The sequence below is a fragment of the Solea senegalensis genome, linkage group LG19, assembly GCF_019176455.1.
Source record: "Solea senegalensis isolate Sse05_10M linkage group LG19, IFAPA_SoseM_1, whole genome shotgun sequence".
NCBI classification, from domain to species: Eukaryota; Metazoa; Chordata; class Actinopteri; order Pleuronectiformes; family Soleidae; genus Solea; species Solea senegalensis.
Genome location: NC_058038.1, coordinates 17408524 through 17420436, shown reverse-complemented (window position 1 = coordinate 17420436; position 11913 = coordinate 17408524). Strand labels below are relative to the sequence as shown.

Sequence of the window (11913 nt, the reverse complement as noted above, 5' to 3'; positions counted from 1 at the left end):
CCACCTGAAATGAACTTGAATGGCCCACTCTTTGAAAATCTCAAAGGACATCCAAGATTTGACAAAAAAAGTCATACTTTAAGACTTACTATACTATGACTTTTTTGGGTGATTTTGACGACATACTATACTATGACTTTTTTGTCACATTTTGGACGACATACTATACAATGACTTTTTTGACCGATTTTGGACGACATACTATACTATGACATTTTTGGGTGATTTAAGACAACATACTATACTATGACTTTTTTGTGATTTTGGACAACATACTATACTATAACTTTTTTGACCGACTTTGGACAACATACTATACGGTGACTTTTTTGACCGGTTTTGGACGACGTGACTTTTTTCACCGATTTTGATCGACATACTATACGATGACTTTTTGGGTGATTTTAGACGACATACTATACTGTGACTTTTTGATCAATTTTGGACGACATACTATACTATGACATTTTTTGACTGATTTTGGACGACATACTATACTATAACTTTTTTGACTGATTTTGGACCACATACTATACTATGACCTTTTTGGGTGATTTAAGACCTATTATACTATACTATGACTTTTTGGTGATTTGACCACATACCATACTATGACTTTTTGACCGGGATTTTGACTCATTTACTATACTATAACTTTTTTGACTGGATTTTGGATCTACATACTATACTATGATCTTTGATTTACATCTTACATATTATACTATGACTTTTTGGGTGATTTTGGACGACATACTATACTATGACTTTTTTGACTGATTTTGGACGACATACTATACTATGACTTTTTTGACTGATTTTGAACGACATACTATGTTTTTCTCAAGGATATCCCTCTCATTTCTAGGCACAATAAGGCAGCTTCCTGTTTGGAGAAGGCCACGACCAGCTCTCACTCACCCGCCCGAGCCTTTACGTAATTTCCCCCGTTGTTCTGTCGTGTCCCGGCAATGTCCCACCGGTGGATTGAGAGGATCCCAGCTGTTGTGAGAGTTGTCATTGTTCTGTTAAATAGAAAAATGTTTGAATAACATGGAGTTTAACTACAGGGCCGTAAAAGTATTCAAAAAAAGCCAAACAAGAATGTTGGCTTCACTGGTTTTGTCCAATAACAATGTGAAAAATGTCCAGACAGCCAACATGATGTTTTATAAAACTTAGATTTATCATAATTCAAAGAAAATGTCTCCTAATTCCCTTTAATGTGCATATTTTCAGTCAACAAATGACATTCTTTTCATTTTAACACCTTTAAAAATGCACAATTTACAAAGTGATTTGACAAATAAAGAATATTCTTGACACTAACAGACAGAAAACAACATTAAAATTATATTTTTAACTAAAACATAAACAGAAAAACTAAATGATCAACACAAGTGGAAGTGGAAAGTGAAGAAATAATGAGTTTAATGATAAGAGGTGTGTTGTGATCCGTGTGTCTCACTCCAGCTGTGTTTGCATTGTGATAGTGAAGTTAGAGTGAGACTGCACTCAGATACCGGGGGTCATTAAACTCATTTAATCCCAGTCAGGAGAGACGTTAGTAATCTTAATTTCTTTAACACCGTGAACACACACACACACACACACACAAAGCAAATGAGAAGGAAGTGGAATGAATGGTACAGAGAGAGAGATCTTTAAAGTCGCTTTGTTCTCATAAATCAGATTAGCAAATTTGTGAATTCATTTAGGGCTCGTACACACGAGAACAAGATTAGGTTCAGGACGTTTTTTTTTATTTACAAGGGAATTGCTACTAGGGTTTTACTTTTGGAAAACACGACCCCTGTTTTTTTGTGTTTTTTGAGAAAACAAACCTACATGTATATGTCGCTAGAGGCCATTCTTCTTCTTGTGTTTGTGTGTTTGTACACAGTGTGCAAGCTTTACAGTATGTGCATGGTACACGTCTTCTTCAGGGTGGGGTTTGTGTGGTGGTGTTCATTTGTATGATGACATTTTGTGTTTATGCGAAACTTTTTAACAACAAAAAAGTCCTGTTTCCTTAGCTGTTTCAGAGGGATGGATGTGTGAAACCAGAAAGCTGTTATCATTCACCATCTTTACTCACCTCACAGTTTTATCACATAAAAAGTGGCACATCTTACATTCAGTTTGTGGCTGTTAAAATGTGAGAGGCAAATGTCATAATTGTGTCCAAAGGAAAAAAAGAAAGCAAAATAAGATCTGTGAACAACATGTCTGTGTGTTTTTTCTCTGGGTGATAAGATAATTACAGAGTTAAAGCTATTTTCTGAAATCTTGGGCTTCTCGTCTGTGAAACAGACCCGGCCACAGCACACTCACAAATTACTCTTTTTCCACTGGCAAATTAACTTGTGGCTTTTAGTTGCAAGTTTACTGACGTGTGTGATGTTTCTCTTTTATTAAGTGTGTGTGTGTGTGTGTGTGAGAGAGAGAGAGGGAGCGACTTCCACATGATCTGAAAAACCAGAAGATCAACCTATGAACTGCTGTGATCCGTCATCAGATTCTGCTGAATACCAAGAGGACACATGCTCTTGGCACCATGTTGCACTATCAAGAACCTGAGGGCAAAATGATAAGCTGAACATTTTCACTTTCTTCCTCAGAGAAACTCATAATGGCATCAAGCTTCACTTCATCCTGAGGCTGAATGTGAGTGTGAGGGCTGGATGTTGGATGTTGGTGGTGGAGGTGGGTACAGTCTTGAAGGGGTCAGGAGAAGGAGGGAGAAACATGTTGAAGGGTTCAAACATTAGAGACCAACCCTCTGCATGTTGAGTCCTGCCCTGCTGCGCTCACACATCACACTCACATCACACTCACATGTCGCTGCGGTGCGCGCTGCGTCCTCTCTCCTCCACCGTGGGATCAGCTCTGGTGCTGCAACTCTTCACTGGATATTTACACGTTTTAACAGGTGCGTGGCGACGTTATTTTCCTCCATTAATTAACGAGTTGGTCCGATAATATGAGCATAATGTCCGCTCGAGTAAATGGTCGTATTTATAAACGTGAATATCCAGGATGTGTTATTGTTATTCTGTACTGTTTAAGCAAAGATTAACTCACAAAATGACATCGACTTTATTTGTGTTTATATGAATCATTTAAAGTAAACCTCTTCTCGTGTCTGTGTGTTATAAGATTTGCCGGTTTGGACATTTAGTGCGTATTTACGCGTAATTACGCACGTATGATACATATTTTAACTTCTGGCTTCTTTGTGTCCGTTTCGTTTAATCTTCAAAAAATGTTTAATCCTCAAATCGCAGGAGGAAACATCGTCACAAACAGATTAAGAAAATAAACCTTCGCTCAGACTTTGAAAGTGTTTCCCAGTTGTACTCTGATTGGCGCTTTGCGTCTTTTTTTAAAGTAGTAATTTCCCGTGTCATACGTCTCCCTCCCTCTCATTATTGATAATGATATGATCGCAATTATATGATAAGTATCCCTTTACATTCTGGATAATTGATTTAATACTCTATATCCTGCAAATGATCGTGTCACTAATACAAACTTTCTCCTCTCGTTTGCAGGCTGCCTCTCATCGCCTCCTAGTGCGCAACCTAGGCACTGACTTGTTTTTCTACTTTTTTTTTTTTTGGAGGAAAATTCTCAAACCACAGGAAATCCTATTTGATAGCTTCAAAAGGAAAAAACTTTCCCCAAAACAGCTGTGTGGTTCTCTTTTCAAGTTTTTAACTCAAAGGAAAAAAGAAATGATGCACACCCCGAGGACTATGTGAGCAATTATCTGTGGATCTAAGTCCAAAAACACCAGAAAAGGAGAAGAAACAGAGCCCATATTTGTGGGAACTGACGAACATGGCCACTGAGTCTTCCCATGCTGCCTATGCTGCTGTGGCCCCTTCTGTGATCCCCATATCCCCATCATCAGGAAAGCTGCTGAAGATGTTTCGTGAATACCAGAGCAACGCAGTCATCTTAGAACATTACAACTACACTGGCAAACTGAAGGAGAACAAGTACAAGGAAGGACTCAAACCAGAGGCCATAGCTTTTCTCTTGGTCTGTCTGCTCATAGTTGTAGAAAATGCCGTGGTGCTGCTGGCCATTTGGAAGAACAAGAAATTCCATGTGCCCATGTACTATTTACTGGGCAACCTGACCCTCTCTGACCTGCTCGCAGGTTTCACCTACATGGTAAACCTCATCACATCAGGTGCCAACACACTGAGCATGACCCCAGTGCTGTGGTTCCTGCGGGAGGGGGGTGTGTTCATCATGCTGGCTGCCTCTGTCATTAGTCTACTGGCCATCGCCATAGAGCGCCATGTCACCATGGTCAGGATGAAGCCTTACCAGGGCGACAAACAGGGACGGATGTTTGCTCTGATTGGAGCGAGTTGGGTGTTGTCAGTGCTCCTGGGGGTTCTGCCTGTCCTGGGTTGGAACTGCATGGGTCATCTGGACCAGTGCTCCACAGTGCTGCCGCTCTATGCCAAAAGTTACATCCTGTTCTGCATCACCATCTTCAGTGCCATCCTCATGTCCATCGTGGTTCTGTACGTTCGCATCTTCCGCATCGTCAAGTCCAACACGCAGCGCCTTGCCTCGGTTCCACAGCGCAAAGGCCTTTACCGCAAGTCCCAGAAGTACATGGCCCTGCTGAAGACGGTCACCATAGTCCTGGGAGTCTTCATTGCATGTTGGCTGCCCCTCTTCATCTTCCTGCTGCTGGACTTCTGCTGTCCGGCCAAAAGCTGCGAGGTGCTCTATAAGGCAGACTACTTCCTGGGCATCGCTATGTTTAACTCCCTCCTGAACCCCATCATCTACACCCTGACCAGCAAGGACATGAGGAAGGCCATCATCAGGCTGCTCTGCCGACCTTGCCTCTTAACAAAAGACGGGCAGGTGAAGAAGATCGGGATTCCCTTCCTGGAATGCAGCACCAGCAGAGCGGATGCAGCCTCTCACAGACTGGAGGGACTGGAGACGACAGTGTCCTCTGGTAACTTCACTCCTTCAACCATCAAAGCCATTTATCCAAGAATGAGCAAGACATGACACATGACTTAACACTGAGAGAGTGAGCACTCAGACTTTTAACTGGACCACTTAGAAAACCAGACTGCTTCACTCTCTCTGGACAGAGTTGGAAACACGTGCCGTAGTGGAGTAAATGTGAGAAGTTTTACGTTGCACAGTTTTGTTGTTTTTAATCTTTGTGATCAGAATAAGCTCATTGTGTTTGATAAATGTCAATATTGGGATTAAGACTAACTCTTCATTACTAGTGTAAAAAAGAAAAACATGCCTTAAGGTTAAAAACAAACAGCTAGTATTACAAAACAGGGCCAGTATTTGCCAGGTGATGTTACAACTGGCAAAATAGACCAGGGCCAAAGGCTGGGCCTGCGATTTATCCTTATCTCCTGTGCAGCGTTTAATGATATGTTGTTACAAACACAGAGCATCCACACCCAAACTCTGCTGCCAAACCCATGTAATTCCTACCATGTGAGTTTTGGTCAGCACCAATGCTGGGGAGAGGTCCCCCCTCCACCAACATCAGAGGCTCCGTGGCCTGGAGACGCTCTGCAGACGTCATATGGCAAGTCGAGCTGGGTGGTTTGCCGCTTTGGAGGTCCCTTCAACATGTGTAGAAACACAGAATGAATGACTGGGAGCTATAAAAGCTGACAGTGGAGGTTTGTTGACGCCTTCTTGGTTTAACAAACTACAATATTGCAGTTATAATATGCTACAGTTTGTGGACAACAAAGAAAGTCTCCTGGGACGAAACTAATCATCTTACCATGAAATGATCTTCTGTACCTATTTTTGTCAAGGAAGACGAGACGGGGAGATAAATGTAGTCTTACATTTCAGATCTGTCAAATCCCAGACGACAGTGTGTGAGCTTTATTGTACTGGGGATCTCACTGTGGTAGTTATTTTGAACATAAACGTGGACACTTTCCCTAATTGTAGTTTTGTACATAAATGAAGAGACAAACAAAAATATATTTTGACTGACGTTGTTAGTACACTTTGTAAATATATCTATAGCCGTTTTGTATTGTAAAAAAAAAAGTATTTTAACTTATGTCAGTTTTATATGTGCACTGAATAAACATGTGAATTAAGTTTACAACGTGGTGTGTTATTCTTCTTCTGTTTTTTTAATTTATTTATTTAGAGTTTATTTAATCTATAGAACTGTGGTGTAACCTTTAAAGATAAACAAACATCTGTAATATTCAAATCGTTGTCAAAAGAGTTTCTCGGTATAGTAGTGTGTGGATCTCATGTTGTCCAACAACATTGCACTAGTAAAGCGAAAGGTCGGAGTATGACTGAAAACACAACGAGGCGCCCGCAAAAAGGTTTCAGAGGAGAATTCCACTCCTCAATAAATCCTTCTTGTCCCCGCCCACTCCTGCTACGCCACTGTATACACACAAACGCTCCCTCAGTCAGGCCTGATAATATTGCTGGACACATGTTAGCATGTCTGCGTTCACTAAGACCAAACGGGGGCAGAATAATGACATCCACAACAAATGTTACGCACTGTAGCTTTAAGCCATTGTTTTCAGGTTCACGCCTGTGTAATATATGTGCGCTACTGTAAGTAAATAAACAAAGTGTAACCAGACAATGCAAACCACCGCAAATCAACTGCAGCCCATCGGATCTGCAATAAATCATATCCTTCTGGAGCTCAAGATGTTTTTGACAGTGTGTCACCGAGGCCTTGATTCAACACAAGTGTAGTAAAGGCTGATGCACTGAATTAAACGCAACTCCCAATGAACTTAATTAGCACAAGATGGTTCCAAACTGTGATAGATAATAAAACATTAGCAGTGAGTGCAGAGAAAAGAAATGAAATGCTAGTATTGCGACATTAATACTGAAACCTCAGTTTCCAACTCAAGCATAAGGAAAAGCAGCAAAAGGCACAATGATGATAAACTTGGTCTTGACTGACAAACCCTCGCCTCAGTGCAAACCACTTGTGAAACCACAGTAGGTGACATGATGGAGAACAAATGAACTTGCAGAAAAACACCAGACGACTTAATGCCGTTTATTGTAAGGAAACCACACGTGGGTGCTTGATTCTAACAAGCTACGGTGCTTGTGAGTATGAGCCTCCGCAAAAGCGTCATCCTGCTCACCACGCGCTCACTGCAAAGCAACACATTTGCCTTGCATTGCTGAAAGTGTGTGGGCATCATGTAGGTGATTTTTTTTTTTTTTTTTTTTCAGCATCTTCACGTCACTGTACCACTTTATATTTAGGAATGTTGACAAAATTACTCCAATAAATGTGGCAGAAAAGCACTGGTACAAACTCATTTCTAAATATATCAGTGACAGTGAACCGAGCCTGTACTAATTGACGCTGGGTAATGTGAAATGTCACAAACAAGAAAGAAAAAAGTAAACTAAACTCAATTAAAAAAACATCAACTGTGAGTAGTTTGACTATTTATCAACACTGATATGTTTGCGTCAGCTGTCACCACATGTCGTGACTGTCACTGTATATCAGTTGGCATCCATCCAAGCACAGATGCTGAGTACGCTGAAAGTCACAAACAAAAGATTGAAATAGAAAGTTAACAGCGAGCACAAATGGCTGAAGTTGTTTGAATAATGAATAGCAGGTCAAATTGTTTTCCGTGTGCGTGAACTACCAGGCAAATACATGCTGAAATACTTAGCTGACAGTTAACTAGGAATACTTTGACCAAAAGAGAATGTTTATATGGATATGGAAATTTAAAAAAAACAACAAAAAAAGAGTGGAGAGCAGAATAGGGCTGCAATGAATAATTACTAAATTAGTTAGACAAATAAGTCATTAAAACTTATTAAAAAAAAAAATACGACATTTAAGAACGTGATTATTTCAAGGATTGGAACACACTAATCAACATTTTCTGATATTTAACGGACCAAACAACTCAAGATTTTTTTTTCTCCTGATACACGTATGTCCTTCCTGACACAACCTTACCATTTATCTGGGCTTGGGACTGGAACTATGATTACGATATGGGAATTGGGGATCTTGCTCAGGGGTACCCCAGCCTTTGACGTAGAGGGGATTCGACCAGCAACCCTCCAATTCCTCTCTGCTTGGCTGCCCCCTCCCTAACAACTAATCAAGAAAAAAAAAAAAATCAACAGATTAATTGATTATGACTTAATTGCAGCCCTAGTGCATAAATAAATCCATCAACTTCTAATTTGCCAGTAGTAGTATATGTTTTGTACAGAAAAAATATTGGAGATATTTAATGAAGCAATAATGTTACGAAAAAGTTTATGCTTTATTACTGAAAACACATTGACTGGTGATGAAAAGATGCTGGAGCTGATGCAGTCTTAATCCTAAGAATTATCTAGCGTTTTCAAGAGCTTCTCACAGACAATCATCAGATGATGGAACTGTTACAAAATGACCATTTGCAGCAGTACACAGCAGTGCCACCTAGTGACTGACCTGCCACCACACACTACACCAGTACTGAAATATATGTGTATATATATATATATGTATATATATATATATATATATATATATATATATATATATACATACATATATCTATATCTATATCTATACATATATACATATATATGTATATATATATATATATATATATATAGATAGATAGATATATATATAGAGAGAGAGAGAGAGAGAGTAAGATGATCTGGGGGCATTACATTTAAAAACAACAAACACCATGTTAACAGACAAACAAATACATTATGTACACAACGTTTCTGACAATATTCCAACACTGTTTGTCAACTATTCAGTGCTGACAAAGCCCCACAGCTGGTCGCTGACGTTACTCCGAGAGCGTGTTGATGTGTCGATGTTGATGGGAGTTGCCAGGTCTGCGCCGTAGTGCACTGCAAGAGCAGGAAAATCAACAGACAAGGTGAAGCCATGTAATCAGACAGCGCACTATACTGCATAAACAAGAACAACAACATTAAAATCACTCACCTCCTTTTAAGATGTTCAGAGGTGTATCATATTCCCACTTGATCTTGGTTATTAGGTAGTACAGCTTGGCCACGTACCTGTTCATGAAACATTTTATAAATCTGAAAATAACTTTCTAATCCCGAATGCTACTCATTGAACATGAAAAGAATGACCTTCTGTGTTTTTGTTCTCAATGACAGGAGTTCAGTGTTGATTATTTTGGGGAGTACTTTGCCCGTAAAACATCCGAAAAAGTTGATCTGTGTTTGCCACACTTGTAAATGATGATGTTGTCAAATATCTTTTCATGCCATCCAAATTATTCCGGGTTTTATGATTCCTTTATTACATGGAGCAAAGAAACCTGAAAATATTTGTGTTTAAGAAGCTAAAAAAAATCAGAAAGCTTGTTATAATTTTTTTTTTCTTTTTTAAACACAGATTATCAGAATAGTTGACAATTCATTTTGTCATCGATTAATAATTGATGAACCAAATAATCATTGCATCCCTAAGTACAGTTAATGTGGGAGTTAAATAAATCTTAAGTCTATTTTTCCTCTGGTTTCAGTAAAACACACAGTGATAATTTTCTTGATGTAACACTGGCAGATGCAGGATTGCAAAGATCTTCAATTTCAACTAATTCATCACTGGACAGATTTTTTAGTTCAAAATAATGTGAAACCCACAAGAGCAAATTTTTAAAAAACACAAGGAATTATTTGCCATTGTTGATGTAAAAAAAGTGGCAATTAATAAATACACATTAATGAATTATCATCTCTGCTATAAAGAGGAAATCATCTCATTTACTTGAATACACTATTGCCAAACATTAGCAACAAGGCAAGCAGAGATGGCAGACTTAACCCATTCACGCAACAAGCCTCTAGCGCCCTCTGTTGGCCATAGTAGCAAGTGCAAGCAAGTGCAGAAGCACACGGAGACACCAAAAATACACCCCGTGGGGTGAAGTAATAATGCAAATGTGAGTAACAGAACAGAGATTTAAAAAGAAACATCTAATAAGCCAACAGTTTCATTAGTGAATGTGTGATACTCACACTGCTGATGGAATAACCTCTGTGGTGTCTTCATCCACCTCACCCTGAAGAGTCTCAAGATGCTGTTCGGTGTTTTTCAAACTCTCTAACTCTCCTTTCAGGAACCTGTAGTAGGGTTAAAGATGCTAACCAAGAGAATGTGTGTATGTTTGCAGCCACAAAAAGATTCAACTTTTTACAATGAAGTAAAGGATACTGTAGTTCTGAATCAGTGATCTGGCTCTTGGCCATGCACTGCCTCAGCTGCTCCTCCACACTCTGCAGCTCCCGGTTCCTTTGCTGCTTTTCCTCCTCTATGTCCAGCAGCTGCTGGCCGAAACTTTCCGCAATCTGAGCTTCTTCTGTGGGCGAAGGACAGTGAAAGTAAGAAAACAAGAAACCATGTATGTTTTGTAGTACACTAAATGTACATAAAAATGATATGCAGCAGTCAGATCCCAAACTTGCCTTTAAGGATCTTTGTTACGATCTTCTTGGTTTCTATGTGCTGGTCAAAAAGGGTCTGATGTTCGGCTTTCATCAGTCTCAGTTTTTCAGTTTGGCTGCTGTTGATGTACTCCAACAACGCCTCCCCCATCTCCTCCAGGTCCTGAAATTTATGACCCTGAGCCATTTTGGTGGAGCTAAAAAAAAGAGAAAAAGATTAAACTGTAAAAATAAAACCTTTTAATGAGTGAGAGCTAGGCAGGGCTTGTTAGGTTTCACATCATAAACAACAACAATGAATGAGGTGTGAGCAGTTTTAAATAGAACTGAAACAATTACTGGATTAATCGATCAATAACCAATCACTAAATTAATCGTCCACTATTGTACTATTGTATTGTAATAATCAACTAAGTCTGAAGCTTTTTTCATTATTGAAACAAGATTGTTTCAGCTTCTTAAATGTGAACATTTTCTGGTTTCTTTGTCACACATAAAGAAATCATTAAAACTGAATCATTTTTGGTATGTGAACAAAAAACAAGACATTTGAGAATATCATCATTTCCAGGTTCGACAAACACTGATGGATATCTTTCAACATGTTTTGACATTTTATGGACCAAAATATCACTCAATTAATCGAGAGAAAAAAATCCACAGATTAATCAGTTATGAAAATAATCGTTAGCTGCAGCTCTAGTCTTAACTTTATACTAACATGTTTAAAACCAAGGACATGATCAGTGGTTTTAGGAGATGCATTAAACAGTAATGATTAAGGTTTGGACAGTGGAAAGTGTGCAATCTTAGAAAATCAACGAGACAATCTTTGATGTAAAACTTAACTTTGAAGAAAACTGAACCTGTCAGAGCAGCTGTTTTGTTTTAGGAGGCTTTACTATTTTTACATCGACAAAACCATGATGACTTGCTTTTATTTTTTGTCTGGTGTCATGGTTTGTAAACATGTCTCTCAAGAGTAAAAGAGTAAAAGTTAACAGTCATAATTAATGACTGCCATTAATGTCGTATTTGTAGTTTTTCTTTAATTTAGCAGTGAAAGTAACAGACAGAAAACGCGTTAGCAAACCTCGCTGTTCTGTTTAACTACGTGGAAACGTTAGTTACGTGATAAGCAGGTTTAGTTTCAAAAACGACACATGCGTACTTTTCAAGTTACAACAGCATTATCGACTCTAGATTTAGTGAGCAAAAAGACAAACGCTGACACATTTTAAACAAAAAAAACAGCCGAAACATACCAGACAAATCGTTTCCGTGATTCAAACACAAACAGAGCGCGCGCCTCTTCTTTACTTCCTTTTCCTCTTTGGTCACTGAAGTTTTCCTCCAGGCTCTTATTTCACACCGCCCCCTGCTGTTCGCTCAGTGTACAAGGGTACTCAGTGCATATCCGTA

At 39.1% G+C, this 11913-nt stretch overlaps 2 protein-coding genes and 1 long non-coding RNA gene across 3 annotated transcripts; 1 reads left to right on the top strand and 2 right to left on the bottom strand.

Annotated features, from left to right (window-relative positions):
• The first annotated feature begins 2600 nt into the window (after window positions 1–2600).
• On the top strand, window positions 2601–6133 carry s1pr5a (sphingosine-1-phosphate receptor 5a). The gene is made up of 2 exons (XM_044050069.1): window positions 2601–2929; window positions 3552–6133. Exon 2 carries the CDS (start codon window positions 3841–3843, stop codon window positions 5044–5046), a length of 1206 nt encoding a protein of 401 aa, XP_043906004.1. The 5' UTR covers window positions 2601–2929; window positions 3552–3840; the 3' UTR covers window positions 5047–6133.
• A 927-nt stretch (window positions 6134–7060) lies between these two features.
• Window positions 7061–8563, bottom strand: LOC122785627. The gene is made up of 2 exons (XR_006362313.1): window positions 8012–8563; window positions 7061–7576 (listed from the first exon to the last, which is right to left on the bottom strand). It is a non-coding gene; the product is annotated as an uncharacterized LOC122785627 (long non-coding RNA).
• Window positions 8564–8722: 159 nt separating this feature from the next.
• LOC122785684 (kinetochore protein Spc24-like) lies at window positions 8723–11881 on the bottom strand. Its single transcript, XM_044051589.1, has 6 exons — window positions 11757–11881; window positions 10513–10688; window positions 10262–10406; window positions 10066–10170; window positions 9017–9093; window positions 8723–8919 (listed from the first exon to the last, which is right to left on the bottom strand). The coding sequence occupies exons 2-6, from the start codon at window positions 10676–10678 to the stop codon at window positions 8816–8818; spliced, it is 597 nt and encodes a 198-aa protein (XP_043907524.1). The 5' UTR covers window positions 10679–10688; window positions 11757–11881; the 3' UTR covers window positions 8723–8815.
• Between the last annotated feature and the right edge of the window lie 32 nt (window positions 11882–11913).